This window comes from Gymnodraco acuticeps, unplaced genomic scaffold (assembly GCF_902827175.1).
Source record: "Gymnodraco acuticeps unplaced genomic scaffold, fGymAcu1.1, whole genome shotgun sequence".
NCBI lineage: Eukaryota > Metazoa > Chordata > Actinopteri > Perciformes > Bathydraconidae > Gymnodraco > Gymnodraco acuticeps.
This window is the reverse complement of record NW_022992287.1, coordinates 436,597-453,305: the sequence shown is the minus strand read 5'-3', so window position 1 is coordinate 453,305 and position 16,709 is coordinate 436,597. Positions and strand designations below refer to the sequence as shown.

Below are 16,709 nucleotides of genomic sequence, written 5' to 3'. Positions count from 1 at the left end.
CAACTTTTCAAGCTTCGACGGAAGCATCAGCCAATCAAATCATATGCCAGTACAAGCTCTAGCCAATCAAACCGCGTGCTTGTGTGTCCGGGGCGGGAGATTAATGTGATTGGTTGTTGGTCGCGCTCCAGACACGCCCACCGGCAAGCTTCAACGCACGCTGCCGTGTGGACGTACCGTTAGGGAAGCTTTGCCTTGGGTGGTACCGTTATCTGTTACTTTACAGCTACGTTTATCAATTAGTATAGCACATGTGGTCCCTGATACTCAAGGTTTTATAACGAGCAATAGCAGAACAAATCAAATCTGATACATAGTATCACACCAAATATAACACCAGTGTATAAAAAACTGCAGTACTGTAGTTCAGACAGGGCCGCCCCTGGCCAACTTGGGGCCCCAAGCGACATTGTGAGATGAGGCCCCCCCCCCCAACCGACAGTTGTTTTTGGAAACAAAGTAGGCTACTTTGCAAATATAATTCCTGTTTATTATTATTATCAACACAGTTACTTTTTTATACAGTGAGGTAAATGGTAAATGTGCATGTATGTCGTTCAGTATGCGTTTACAGGTACGTCTGCATTTCCTGCCAAATACTAGCCTCAAAAAGATTAAAATATAATTAATGCAAATAAACTACTTCTACTAATAATAATAATAATCATAATCAATTCAATAATATAAATATATTATTTTTATTATAATATTGTTGTAATATAGTCAAGACAAAACATGCTTATGACATGCTCAAAAACTGATATTTCTTAAATCTGTATTCAAATGTAGTTCCCTCTGTCAGCAATGCATCAACAACTACACACACATTTCTATCAGTATTTCTCTGTGTTGTGGTTGACATGATGATGACTGTTAGGAGTAAAAGTTTACTTTTTATTCATGTACTTTTTATTCATGTATTTTTTCTTTTAATGTTTCTTTTATTATCTTTTACTGTTTTTAAATGCCTTTGTCTGAATGTCTTTCATTTTTGTAAAGCACCTTGAATTGCCTTGTGTTGAAAGGTGCTATATAAATAAACTTGCCTTGCCTTAAGGGGAGAGGCTGAGCATCACCATGAAATGTGCAAATAGACATAAAAATGAATAAAAGGGGAAAAAATGCTCCATGTTTTTTAGGCTGCAAACTTTAACTGTTATGTAAGCCAACTAAACAGACAGTGTATCACTCTTCCTCCTGTACATCAGCAGATAAAAGGCATAACATACTTGAATGAATGGTAAATAAAGAATGCTGGAAATAACTGCATCGCCATTAGCCTGTATGCTATGCAGAGACTGCCTTCTTCATGTCCTGAATTGCAGCTGATGTTTTAATATGGCAATTGGCAATTTGACTTATACAACATTCACAAGTTGTACATTTGACTCATACAATAACCCACCTTCGAGTGATGCTCTAGTTTCTTCATGTTTTGTTTTTTTCCCCCTCTTGCTTGCCCCGGACTGAAACTGTCTTTTCACCGACATCTCTTCACCTGCACTAGCGGCCGTATCAAAGCCGTGATTGGTCAGATGTCGATTCATTGCAACGGTGTCGGTTTACGCACGTGCTCCCCTTGTCACCTCTCACTCTCGCGGGGGGTGCGCGGATAACTGAGCGGATAACTGAGCGGAGAACTGCGCACAGCAGCTGAGGCCCTCTGGGCGGGGCCCCCTGCGCAAGGCGGGGCCCCATGCAGCCTGCGTGATTGGCCTGTATAGGGGCAGCCCTGGGTTCAGATGTGCCTTAATTGATCCATCAAAGGAGATTCTCATAATCTGCTGCAGCACCAGAAGCAAATGAAGGTCATTTAAAGAGAGAATGGAGACTAGCGATGGCCGGATGTTTGGCCGGATATAAATAGAGATGGCCGTGATTAGAGACAGGGTTGAGGCAGGGGCGGACTGGGACTAAAATTCAGCTCTGGAAACTGACCCAGTCCGGCCACATGAGATGTCAAATGTTAGAAATCTGCTGTTTATTATTTAAAGTTTTACGTCCGATTTTTTCTCTCTGTACACAACTCCAGTTTGGGCATTGGCCTGTCATCAGATTTAATTTGTAGTTGCTGCTGTGGCGGAAGTTTAGTAAAATAGTTTTTGATGAAATACTCCAAATCTCCACCCTCCATAATTGCACTTGCTTCAGTTGCTTGCAACTTTCTAAGGGTGGTGATGAATTACAGTATGAACTGAAGTTGATGCGATTTGATTGGATTGTGAGACATGACGTGAGCCTTATCTGATTGGTCAATCCCTCCATTTTTTTTCACCAAGGGAAGGCAATTTCGGCTAGCCTCCTCTCGCAACAGAGAGTGCAATCTACTGTTTCACCATAATATCTAAAGGGGCACTGTTTCACTCTTTGTAAAATACTAATTGAGAATGGGGGAGAGATGGGCCAGCAGCAACACACAGCACAGAAAAAAAAAGTGTTTTTATTTATTTATTCTCACCAACCTCTTGCTCTTGCCCTGCACTTGTATACGTGCCAGTTGAGCTGGTTCTTGCACCAGCTCAACTCTGTCTCTCATCATGAACGCAGGAGGCTGGCTGTATATCTGAACTCGCGCCCTCATTATCCTCTTCATCATCTTGCACTTGTTCTAAGCTGATGATGATAGTGCTTGTAGCAGCGCTGCTGCCAACAACGTATGTCAATTTGCAAAATGTATATGCTTCACCTGCGAGTGATTTCACCTTTTTTTCTCTTACCTTCTCGGCCCCTCCTTTTTCTTTTCGTTTTCTTTTATTTTTATCCATGTTTTTTCATTCTCCCTGTCTGCCGCGGCGTCTAATCCCTTCTCTTCGTGTGGCCGGTCTTTTTTCTTCTTCGTGTGTGATTATTTGACAGATAAGAACCACACAACTGCATTAGCGGCCGCTGTCGCCCTCTGTCGGCCGTCAGCGCAATTTAAATGATGACGTTAAAGAATTTTTTTTTTTTAAAGGGCCAGCCGGCCGTCAACGGCCCTTGACGACCGGCCGATCTGTGGTTCTCCAGATGGCCAGTCCGCCCCTGGGTTGAGGCCAAGCCCCCAGGAAGTGCGCCGGACTCTGAGGAAAATATTTGTTGTGGCCAAACGGCGGTACTACGTTTCCGTATCAGTCGTTGGGCCCGGAAAAACGTTTTCCCATTGACTAACATTGGGAAAGAGACGTCTGTAAATCGTTGGATAATTTTTTTTTAACTAAATAAACTACCCAGTATGAACATTTGTTTAGCCCTTATTAAAAACATTCGGTCCTCAAGTTGTAAAATGTGCTAATAACGTTATTTTCCTCGGCATTATGAACGCCCATTCAACCCACGGGACCGCGCCGCCCGGCACGTTCATGTGACGTGTTCAGTACTACATGAGTTTTACCTTTACCCATGGATGCACAATAAGAATGGATTATATGATTTTATGAATACTTTCGTGGCGTTTTGCTCTCTCAAAAGTTGGGCCATTTTGTCTTCATGCGCCAATGAGCAACTCTCATAGGAATGAACAAGGCCCCGCCTCCCACACTGTATCCAGTTCTTATTATAGAGAGGCGAAGTCCCTCCCTTTCCGGGAGACCTTATTTTCGGAAAAATGATGTATTGAAGTCAATGGGGAGAGAAAGATTATCTTTCGATCCCGTTTGAATTGTGCCACGAATTACACATATGATGTTTGTCAAAATATAAATAACTAATGTCATGCAAACATATTAATATTTGCTTGATTCCAGTGTTGAATTGAGCACAATTGCATACAAACGTTAAGGGATTTTAAGATTCTGAAGTATTATGCTAAAAACTCAATAACTTAGATTATTATTTATAGTTTTGCTGAATAGTTTTATGTCCGCTTACCTTAGAAAGGTAAAATGCCACGGCAGTGTGCAGATGGGGAGCATGTTAGCTTAGCAGCTTCAGCTAGCTCTGGAACTTTCAGCTCGGTGGCAGGAGGTTCCGCCTCTTTGCCCTTATTTGGAGCAGGCTGGAGTAGGCGGGAGTTGAACTCTGATGTCACTGTCGAGCCGTTAGTGGCCGACTCCGCCTACTAACGGCCTGTCCACACACAGGCATGAAAAAAATCTTGTTGCTGGGCGTGTCTGAAGCTTGGCGATTTTTTGCGAGCAATGCGACCAACAACCAATCACATGAATCTCCCGCCCCCGACATACATAGCAATAGCAATGTTAAAACGAAGTAAACTGGATATAAACTCCCCAAACAGGCGAAAACCTACCAGTTTCACCCACTGTCTCTGCCACCTCCCTCCATGCCTGGTTCCTCCGGTTTGTATCCCGGTAAATAGTTCTGGTCGTAAAGAACCGGGTGATTTGCTACCGTAATTTCTCGTTTGGAACATGAGGAAATGAACTGCGGTCTGGCTCTCCCAGCTTGCACGCGGTTTGATTTTGGTTTTGATTTGATAGCTGCTTGTACTGGCGGGATTTGCATAAACGGGATTTGATTGGCTGATGCCAGCTTCGAAAGCATCGGGAGCATCAAAAGTTGAACATTGCTCAACTTTTGATGCTCACGATGCTTGCAAAGCCATGCTCCGCTCCCCACAATGCAGTTCGGCGAAGATTACAAATATTCTACGTCACCCCATTCAAGTGAATGGGCGAAGCTTTGAAAGATTTTTTTCATGCCTGTGTGTGGACGGGCCGTAAGGGCTTCTCTGCAACTCTGCAGAATCCTATGGGTGACGTCACGGACCCTACGTCCATTTAGTCTGGTTGTCGTCCTATGGTTGTCGTTCATATTCATGTCTCCTACTCGCTAGGTGGCAGTGTCACGAAAAACTAGGGTCCTAGGAGTGCGGTCCAGGAGTGCGGTCCTGAAACTCCAGTCTCCAACGCTGCAGCATCATGCTACTCTCGCCATCTGCTATATTTAACCTTATATCGAGCCCGCTCGTCGATTTCCAATGATTTAATGTGATTGTTTGCCTGTATGGCCATTGTAATCGGGCTCTTTGAAGATCCAAAAATCCACGGTTTTCTTACATTTCTGATCGGATTGGCAAAAACTTCAGAATTTGAATTGACCGCCATTGAAATGAAACGAATGTGCTACTCTCATCCATGGTTGAGGCGTGGCCATGCTCCTGAACCTAGGTTAACAAATGAACTTCATTGATAACTTCGAAAGCGTAAATGTATATAAATTAATGACATCACAGTTGCATGGTCTTGTCACCACTGCTATGCTAGGGCTAGGCAGACTTGTGTTTGGCATGTTGAAGTCAATAGTCACTGTTTTATAACAGTGTAGGACATTTCCGAGTTGCGTATTCACTGATGTATTATATTCCGTAGGGAAAAACCCGTAAAAGTCCCATCTAGCTTGTTTTATCAAAAGTTATTTCAAAAATCTAACCACAAAAAAACTTGAATAGATATGGCAAAACTTCAATGCATTTTTGATTTAGTACTGAATTAGGCTACTACTTGATTGCCCAACAAAAGTCAGCTCATCATAATAAAGTAAACACAAATAAATCAGAAATGTATAGTCTTGGAGGTTTTGATGTAGGGTCATTAGGTTTCGGTCATTTAAGTGCGTTTATGTGTGAGTTATCATTTTTCCCACAGTTTTGAATGCATCGTGGAAGTCACTACTACGTGATTAGTGTGTATGTCTGTGTTTGGCTTTTATGCACGCGAGTTGCCAGTTGCAAACAAAGCTGACAACAGCTTCTCGTCAACGCTCCCAACATGTCTTCTGACGGCTTGAGTCTGCAGTATCAGGGAATTCTGCTTCCGAGAGAAACTCACTCATTAGAGTGCCTGGAGTTTGCACAGGAATTCAAGTTTAGGGACGATGACATCATGGCTGCCGTTTATCCGAAATCAGGTTAGTGTTATTTTGGGCTCACTGCAGCTTTAACAGCAACTTAATCGGTTCAACAAAATCTGACAACTATTTTATTTTTGCACCACTTCGGGTCCTTTTTTCTCTCTGCTGCTGGTGGACTTGGAGCAGAGTTGCGAAGTTGTGTTTTCTGCAACTTTCTTAGTTGTGTCAGTTAACCGGCATGTGTAAAATAGTACAACGTTAGCTTCCCTTTCCATTATGTGAATGGCTTTTTATGATCCTTTTTAAGCGTCCTTGAGTTTCCTGAACAGCGCTATACAAGTCCCATTTTGTATTATTATTATTATTATTATTATTATTATTATTATTATAGAATATAGGCATACCCAGGGCCGCCCCTGGCCAAGTTGGGGCCCCAAGCGACATTGTGAGATGAGGCCCCCCCTAACCAAACTGCGGTCAACTCAGCCGTCTCTCAAATTTGCTTGGTCAAATGAGCAGTTCTTCATTTTTGAGTGCGCGATTTATAGCACCTTTACGGTAATCACTGAGAAGCGGCTCTAACGCTAATGCAATAGGTGTTTTTTCTGCTTCTGTTTCTGTTTGACTGCTACCAACAATAAAATGAATTACTTTTACTGTCTTTTTTCTGGGTAATACACTCAAATTCCCCTCCTGAGAACAAAATCACGCCACTTCTGCTATATTTGATGAGATAAAATGATTTTTAGCCATACATTCTTAATAAAAGTGATACTGTTGGACTCAGTAGCCTACTTGTTAGACTACTACCAAAAGTACAATCAAGTACTTTTACTGTGTACTTTTTGAGAAATACCCTGTCAAACTCCCCTCCAGAGTACAATAATGTATGTTTTCTGCCATCTTTGATGAGAGATAAAATGATTTTCTGCCATAAGTTCTCAGTGAAAGTGGTACTGCTGGACAGAGTACTACTTGGACTACTGCCACAAGTACAATCAAGTACTTTTATCGTGTACTTTTTGAGTAATACCCCGTCAAACTCCCCTCCAGAGTAGAATAATGTATGTTTTATGCCATCTTTGATGAGAGATAAAATGATTTTCTGCCATAAGTTCTCAGTGAAAGTGGTACTGATGGACAGAGTACTACTTGGACTACTGCCACAAGTACAATCAAGTACTTTTATCGTGTACTTTTTGAGTAATACCCTGTCAAACTCCCCTCCAGAGTAGAATAATGTATGTTTTATGCCATCTTTGATGAGAGATAAAATGATTTTCTGCCATAAATTCTCAGTGAAAGTAGTACAGCTGGACAGATTACTACTTGGACTACTGCCACAAGTACAATCAAGTACTTTTATCGTGTACTTTTGGAGTAATACCCCGTCAAACTCCCCTCCAGAGTACAATAATGTATGTTTTATGCCATCTTTGATGAGAGATAAAATGATTTTCTGCCATAAGTTCTCAGTGAAAGTGGTACTGCTGGACAGAGTACTACTTGGACTACTGCCACAAGTACAATCATGTGCTTTTATCGTGTACTTTTTGAGTAATACCCTGTCAAACTCCCCTCCAGAGTACAATAATGTATGTTTTCTGCCATCTTTTTTGTTTTTTATATATTTTTATTGAAGACACATAAAAAAGACATTTGGTACATTGACAGGGACCACAGTTCAAAGTTAGTAGTAACCATTTAGTCTCTACTATTGTGCATCAATTGACAAGCCATACATGGTTAATTTTCTCTTGAAGGCATACAGTATTTAAGCCACCTTCATAACTCAAACAGACCAGATAGCCAAATATAAGGGAGTAGTGTACCGACTGAACTAAACAAGATAATAATAATAATAAAATCAAAATAATAATACTAAAACAATACAAAGACAAAAAATTAACATAAATACGTAATAAAGGGGAAGGGGGGGGGTGTCCATCAATCAGTAACCAAAAATGCGAGAGATTGGAAGAAGGTTAAGAAGGGTTGCCACTTAGTGTAAAACATAGAGGTTCTGCCTCTTAATGAATACTTAATTTTCTCCAATTTTAGAAAATACATGACATCGCTGCGCCACTTAGCATTGGAAGGAGCTTTTTTGGATTTCCAGTGAAGAAGAAGAAGTCGTCTTGCCAATAACGAAGTAAATGCCAAAATATCTAATTGCCCCGAGTTGTATCTGTTGTAATCTTCTGGGCACCCAAATATGGCAATATGGGGACAGACTTTCACAGCGAGTGAGAGTATTTTTGAGATATCCTCAAAAAACTTATGCCAAAAGGAAAACACTAATGGGCAGGAGAAGAACATATGGGATAGGTTGCAGGGAGAGGCTTGACATTTGTCACAGATGTCAATAACAGTGGGATATATTTGTGACAATCGTGTCTTTGATAAATGAACCCTGTACAGCACCTTGAACTGTATGAGAGTGAGACGAGCACAGGATGAACTTGTATGAATCCTATTCAGAGCAGTGTCCCACCAGTGATCACCCAAGTTCACACCTAGCTCAGCCTCCCAGGCAGCCTTAATTTTAGTGGTGTGTGAGCTGTCATCGGTCAGGAGTTTGTTATATATTTTTGAAATAAGTGACTTTTGAAGGGGATCGGAACAAAGAAACTCATCCCATAGTTGATTAGGGGGTAGAGAGGGAAAGGATGGAAACAGGGATTTGGTACAGTGTCTAATTTGGAAATAACGAAAAAGGTGAGATGTTGGGAGTTCAAATTCCCTTGATATATCAGTAAAACTACGAAAGGTATTATCCTTATAAAGCTCTCTAAAAGTCCTCAGGCCCTTCTCATGCCATACAGAGAAAGTGGGGTCAGATAAGGCAGGTCGGAATAAATGGTTTCCCAATAAAGGAGCTAAAGTGGATGCAGAAGTAAACTTAAAATGCCTCCTAAATTGGTACCAGATTTTAAGAGTAGAACTCACAACAGGATTATTTGTATGTCCAGAGAGGTTGGTAGGAATGGAAGAGGTAAGTAGGGCCATAGTGGAGGATGAGCCACAAGACTGTGCCTCAAATCTAGACCATGGAGGATGCACTGATTTTGACCAAAATGAAATGTTGTGTGTGTGAAGCCCAATAATATAATTGGAAGTTCGGGAGAGACAGTCCAGCGTTATGTCTACATCTTTGAAGAATAGATTTACTTATTCTGGGTGCCTTTCCATTCCATAAAAAGCCAGAAATAACCTGATCAAGAGTCTTAAAAAATTGTTTAGGTAGGATCTATTCCTAGACATTGGAAAATAAATAGGTACTTAGGAAGAATGTTCATTTTAACTGTGTTAATTTTACCTATAAGCGACAGAGGTAAACTCTTCCATCTTTGAAGGTCTGACTTGATTTTAGACATTAAAGGGGAGATATTGGCAGCGAAAAGGGAACTTAGTGTTCTTGTTACATTGATTCCTAGATACTTAAAGCCAGAGGGGCTCAATCTGAAGGGGACATCGGACTGGTTCAATTGTGATGCCAGAGCGTTAACAGGATAACATTCACTTTTGGAAATATTCACTTTGTAACCTGAGAATGAACCAAATTTCGTAAGAAAAGATACAATTGTTGGTATAGAGTTACTGGGGCTTGAGACATACAACAATAAATCATCCGCGTACAGGGACAATTTAAATTCCATCCCCAGCCGCCATATCCCAGTGAAAGTGGTTGAGGTCCTCAGATATATTGACAAAGGCTCTATGGCTAACGCAAAAAGCAAAGGAGATAGTGGACATCCCTGACGGGTTCCTCTGGATAAATAATATAAGGAGATTGAACGCCATTAGTGGAAATACTAGCTTGTGGGGATGTATAAAGAAGGCGTATCCATGAAATAAATATATCACCCAGCCCAAATTTACTCAGTACAGTAAGTAAATAGTCCCACTCAACCCTATCGAATGCTTTTTCTGCATCAAGTAAGATCACTACTTCAGGGGTCGTAGCGGTGTTTTTGGAGTAGATAATATTTAAAAGGGTGCGGACATTGTAAAATAGTTGACGTCCCTTTATAAATCCTGTTTGTTCTTCAGAAACTATGGTTGGGAGAATATTTTCTAATCGACGTGCCAAAGCCTTAGCAAGTATTTTCGCATCCACATTTATTAAGGAAAGTGGCCTGGAAGAGCTGCAGAGATCCGGATCTTTGTCTTTTTTTAAAAGCAGACTTATGGAGGCTTGTCTTAAAGTGGGAGGAAGAGAACCATTCCGCAGAGATTCCTTATACACCGAGTGTATTAATGGGGCCAATTTAGATTTAAATCTTTAAAAAAAATTCTACTGGGAATCCATCAGGGCCAGGAGCTTTTTTATTTTGCATGTTATTTATAGCGAGGGAGATCTCATCTGGGGTTAATGGAGAATCAAGTTCTTTTGAAACACCAGGACCTATAGTAGGGAAATTGAGATTGTCAAAGAAAGCGCCCATCTCAGAAGTGTCGGATGGCGATTCAGACTTGTATAGAGAAGAATAGAATGAGCCAAAGACTGAGTTAATGGTACTAGGATCGGTATGCACCGTGCCTGATGAATCTTTTATCTGGAGGATTATACGTGAGGCTGCCTGACGACGCAATTGGTGGGCCAAAAGGCGGCTCGCCTTATCACCATGCTCATAATATGTTGAACGTGAGCGTAAAAGAAGGCGCTCTGCATCAGTAGTTGTTATGAGATCAAATTCCGTCTGTAATTCAACTCGATCTTTGTGTAAATTGGGAGAGAGACAAATGGCTAATTGCTGATCTATTTTTTTTATCTTGCACGATATATCTTTAATTTTGGCAGAACGAGTTTTATTTAACTGCGCATAATAAGAGATGATTTGGCCCCGTAGGTAGGCTTTTAATGATTCCCACAACAGAGAACAAGAGATGGGTTCATTGTCGTTTTGATTGTTTGTAATAAAATCATCAATTGAAGTTGCAATACATTTATTAAATGTGTCATCTGACAACAGCAAAGTATTAAACCTCCACGGCGTTGAGTATCGTGGTTGCGGTGAAATCCAAATATCCAGAGAAAGAGGAGCGTGGTCGGAAATTACAATAGGGTGATATTTAACTGACGACACTTTGGTAATAAGTTTGGCATCGATGAAGAAATAATCAATTCGAGAAAAGGCTTTATGCATATGAGAAAAGAAGGAATATTCCTTAATGCGGAAAACATACATTATTGTACTCTGGGGGGGAGTTTGACAGGGTATTACTCAAAATGTACACGATAAAAGTACTTGATTGTACTTGTGGCAGTAGTCCAAGTAGTACTCTGTCCAGCAGTACCACTTCCACTGAGAACTTATGGAAAAAAATCATTTTATCTCTCATCAAAGATGGCATAAAACATACATTATTGTACTCTGGAGGGGAGTTTGACAGGGTATTACTCAAAAAGTACACGATAAAAGTACTTGATTGTACTTGTGGCAGTAGTCCAAGTAGTACTCTGTCCAGCAGTACCACTTTCACTGAGAACTTAAGGAAAACAATCATTTTACCTCTCATCAAAGATGACAGAAAACATACATTATTGTACTCTGGAGTGGAGTTTGACAGGGTATTACTCAAAATGTACACGATAAAAGTACTTGATTGTACTTGTGGTCCTACTCCAAGTAGTACTCTGTCCAGCAGTACCACTTTCACTGAGAACTTATGGCAAAAAATCATTTTATCTCTCATCAAAGATGGCATAAAACATACATTATTGTACTCTGGAGGGGAGTTTGACAGGGTATTACTCAAAAAGTACACGATAAAAGTACTTGATTGTACTTGTGGTCGTACTCCAAGTAGTACTCTGTCCAGCAGTACCACTTCCACTGAGAACTTATGGCAAAAAATCATTTTATCTCTCATCAAAGATGGCATAAAACATACATTATTGTACTCTGGAGGGGAGTTTGACAGGGTATTACTCAAAAACTACACGATAAAAGTACTTGATTGTACTTGTGGCAGTAGTCCAAGTAGTACTCTGTCCAGCAGTACCACTTTCACTGAGAACTTATGGCAAACAATCATTTTACCTCTCATCAAAGATGACAGAAAACATACATTATTGTACTCTGGAGGGGAGTTTGACAGGGTATTACTCAAAAAGTACACGATAAAATTACTTGATTGTACTTGTGGCAGTAGTCCAAGTAGTACTCTGTCCAGCAGTACCATTATCACTGAGAACTTATGGCAAATAATCATTTTATCTCTCATCAAAGATGGCATAAAACATACATTATTGTACTCTGGAGGGGAGTTTGACAGGGTATTACTCAAAAAGTACACGATAAAAGTACTTGCTTGTACTTGTGGTCGTACTCCAAGTAGTACTCTGTCCAGCAGTACAACCCTGTCTCCTAAAAATTACGTTCCCACAGAACTAAACTGCATTCTCAATTACGTTTAGCTAGAAACGTATTTTCTCCCACGTTACGTTTGTTATGAACGTATCTCAAATACGTTTGTTTTCTACATATCTTCTAGAAACATATCTTCTCCCACGTTACGTTCGTTATGAACGTATCTTAAATACGTTTATTTTCTACATATCTTCTAGAAACGTATTTTCTCCCACGTTACGTTCGTTATGAACGTATCTTAAATACGTTTATTTTCTACATATCTTTGCCATGTATTGCCTTGCTTATAATAATGATAATAGTCATTTATAAATATCATTTTAGAGCACACATTTGAAATCGAGAATCGAGCTCGATAGGCTATATGGTTAAATTAAAATCAGTAGGCGAGGCTGTAATTTCGGCAGCTGTTACTCTCATGAGCGAGGCAGAAAATAATAGTTTTAACATGACAAAAAGCTGCTGTGTCGTTTACCTCAAAGATTAAAACAAATCCAGAGTTACTTGTTTCTGTTCTTCCTCTAAGAAGAAAGGACAGTAAAAGAAGAGCTCTGTGGCTTCAGGCTTGATCGCCGTTCAAATGACAGCGTTGGTTTCCCCAAAAGTGGGCGGGGCTGTAAAGTGACGTTTTACTATCATCTATTATTCAAAACCATTCTATTTATTCTAACGTAAATTACATGCCAGTGTTTTATCTTTTTATTTATTTGTTTTTATTTTAAATCGTATAATGTCGGACTTTTTTCCCGTCTGTGAGGAAAATAAATGGGGTTTAGAGCCTCAAAATACTGAAATCTGTATTTTTTAAAATCTTTTCCTTCTAATTTGTTATTATTTTCTAAATAACACACTGTTATTTACTCAACCATAACACACAATTATCCTTGTTTTTATTTATTCGTTTAATTCTATAATCTTGGGCTTTTTAGCCGTAAATAAAGTCACCGGAAACAGGCGGGACATTTCGAGCGATACACACCACAAACCCACCAAACTGATTACCCAAGATCCTCAGCTTGAAGCTCGTTGATTGGATGTTTTAGCCGCAATAAACGCTGGTATATGGTGTTAATAAGTTGTGATATCCGAAAACGAAAAATAAAATAATACCTAATTCAGAGTGTTCTTGCTTTTCTCTTTGGAAGTCATCACATAACGGCATTGCAATACACGGTTCGGCTACATTAAATATTATACATCTGCCGTAGTTCTTTATTTATAGAGCCCTGATGAGAAGACTTCTAGACAAACATGAGGAACTGCCGCCAAAACTGAATACTTGATGTGGATCATAAATATATCAACAATTAAACAACATCTTCAATTTCTTTTCACAAAATACGTCTCCTTGCAGTATCAATAGTAATTCGGCTGACTTTTATATTTGATCCAATTGGTAGATAATAGGTTATATTTACACCATAACGGTGCACAGCTGATAGAAAAGGACTTGTAGTTTTTAAAGATATTACTGATTTTCTTTGAATATAAGAATGTAAATACTGAGTTGAGAGAATAGTCAGGGGATTTGGGTGATGGGAGACACGTCTATGGATTCAGAATTTCAATAGCGTACCATTAAATGATGGATATACCTTTCTGTCTGTGATGTTTTACAAATCAGATATTAATGTGTAGAAGTAAAACATGTGAAATAATATAGCAATATCCTGTAAAATTATGTAAAAACATGAATAAAACTACACATCTTCAGATGTTATACATACATAAGTGTTCTACACTAATAATACAAAGTTATTATTAGTATGCTGTGTGTACCTTGTATGCACCGCCTAGTGGTTAAAGCACGTTATTGAATTATTTTTGTTGAATAATGTTATTTGATGAAAACAATATTAAGAGTACATACTTTCATAGGGGGAAAGTAGAAGGTCAATGATAGAAATATAGAATATAAAAAGTCAAGAAGATACTATAAGTGATCTCTACAATAAAACAGTTTAGTGCCGGATGTACAAATATATTAATAGGAGGATGTGCAAAACAGAAAAACGAATTAACCTTTATTAACACATTAAAGAATACTTTAGGTTAAGGTCTTATTTTAAACAAGAAAAAAGCTTTGGGGGTATCTATCTACCGATGAATATTAAGCCTGACAAAGTACTTAACGTCTAATATATTGCTTTCCTGCAATGTTAACTATGTTGAAGCACTTCTTTTAACTGATATTATACACATTAATTATACTCTTATGTATGTAGATAGAATAAGAAATGTGCAGAATATGACAGTTTAATGGTGGAGGTACACACATATTGATAGATGTCTTGTAATGCGCTGTTGAGGAACCTGCGACCCAAGTTGTGTATATGATCAAGAAACCTTAGAAAATCTTGAAATCTTGAAAGGGATGTGCAAAATAGCCATTATACAGTTTTTAATTAACTATTAGTAGAGAATAACGAGTAATGAATATACTTTATAGAGATCTGCAGATAAATGTTTCGTCTTCTCAAGCACCAACTATCAAATATCTCTCCTGATTGTTGGCACTTGACAATCACCTTCCCTGAATTTTACTCAGGTGTAACTAAAGTCTGCTTTAAGGGTTGTTTATATTTCACATCATTAATCAGAATCTGCAAAGTAACTAAACTAAATGTAGTGGAGTAAAATACCAGGTTAACCTCTGAATTGTAGTGGAGTAGAATTACAAAGTAACAATGAGCTGTCGTGTGGGTATATATTAATGCTGCCCATTATGGATATAAGCGATTTTTACCCATTTAGTAATTACATGTTTTAAATGTGTACACACCAATGTGTTTCCTATCGCCTAAACCTCCAGGGCTGTACACAGTTTAATACTGGCAACTTCTAATTTTGGGAAAAACGTCTTTTAAAACTACAATTCCCAGTAGATACGTGCCATAGAGAACATGTTGCGAAACACAATAGCCAGCATGTGTATTTCTCGGGGGGCGTTCGAGTCCAGTTTTGAATAGTCTGCCGTGGTTTCGTTCCATTTCAAAGAGCTTGACGCTCGGCGTAACCTTGGCGCACTGCCACTCCAACATCACGGGGTTAGTCAACGGGACTGTAGTCCCAAACGATAGCTGGGGATTATGGGTAGTGTAGTGTCTTCGGCCATCCTAAATCTCGAAATGTCCCGTCTGTTTCTGGTGACTTTATTTACGGCTAAAAAGCCCAAGATTATAGAATTAAACAAATAAATAAAAACAAGGATAATTGTGTGTTATTGTTGAGTAAATAACAGTGTGTTATTTAGAAAAGAATAACAAATTAGAAGGAAAAGATTTTAAAAAATACAGATTTCAGTATTTTGAGGCTCTAAACCCCATTTATTTTCCTCACAGACGTTTATACGTTTTAAAATAAAAACAAATAAATAAAAAGATAAAACACTGGCATGTAATTTACGTTAGAATAAATAGAATGGTTTTGAATAATAGATGATAGTAAAATCTACGTCAGTTTACAGCCCCGCCCACTTTTGGGGAAACCAACGCTGTCATTTGAACGGCGATCAAGCCTGAAGCCACAGAGCTCTTCTTTTACTGTCTTTTCTTCTTAGAGGAAGTACAGAAACACGTAACTCTGGATGTGTTTTAATGTTTGAGGTAAACGACACAGCAGCTTTTTGTCATGTTAAAACTATTATTTTCTGCCTCGCTCATGAGAGTAACAGCTGGCGAAATTACAGCCTCGCCTACTGATTTTAATTTAACCATATATCGAGCCTGATTCTCGATTTCAAAGGTGTGCTCTAAAATGATATTTATAAATGACTATTATCATTATTATAAGCAAGACAATAAATGGCAAAGATATGTAGAAAATAAACGTATTTAAGATACGTTCATAACGAATGTAACGTGGGAGTAAATACGTTTCAAGCTAAACGTAATTCAGAATGCAGTTTAGTTCTGTGGGAACGTAATTTTTAGGAGACAGGGTTGAGCAGTACCACTTCCACTGAGAACTTATGGCAAAAAATCATTTTATCTCTCATCAAAGATGGCATAAAACATACATTATTGTACTCTGGAGGGGAGTTTGACAGGGTATTACTCAAAAAGTACACGATAAAATTACTTGATTGTACTTGTGGCAGTAGTCCAAGTAGTACTCTGTCCAGCAGTACCATTTTCACTGAGAACTTATGGCAAAAAAATCATTTTATCTCTCATCAAAGATGGCATAAAACATACATTATTGTACTCTGGAGGGGAGTTTGACAGGGTATTACTCAAAAAGTACACGATAAAAGTACTTGATTGTACTTGTGGTCGTACTCCAAGTAGTACTCTGTCCAGCAGTACCACTTCCACTGAGAACTTATGGCAAAAAAATATTTTATCTCTCATCAAAGATGGCATAAAACATACATTATTGTACTCTGGAGGGGAGTTTGACAGGGTATTACTCAAAAACTACACGATAGAAGTACTTGATTGTACTTGTGGCAGTAGTCCAAGTAGTACTCTGTCCAGCAGTACCACTTTCACTGAGAACTTATGGCAAAAAATCATTTTACCTCTCATCAAAGATGACAGAAAA

At 39.0% G+C, this 16,709-nt stretch overlaps 1 protein-coding gene across 1 annotated transcript in view; it reads left to right on the top strand.

Moving 5' to 3' along the window:
* Positions 1 to 5,587: 5,587 nt before the first annotated feature.
* Positions 5,588 to 16,709, top strand: part of sult2st3 (sulfotransferase family 2, cytosolic sulfotransferase 3) — a 40,734-nt gene continuing 29,612 nt past the window's right edge. Inside the window, exon 1 of the mRNA XM_034207636.1 lies at positions 5,588 to 5,844. Coding sequence (XP_034063527.1) covers positions 5,706 to 5,844 — 139 coding nt within the window. The 5' untranslated portion in view covers positions 5,588 to 5,705. The remainder of the gene's footprint in view (positions 5,845 to 16,709) is intronic.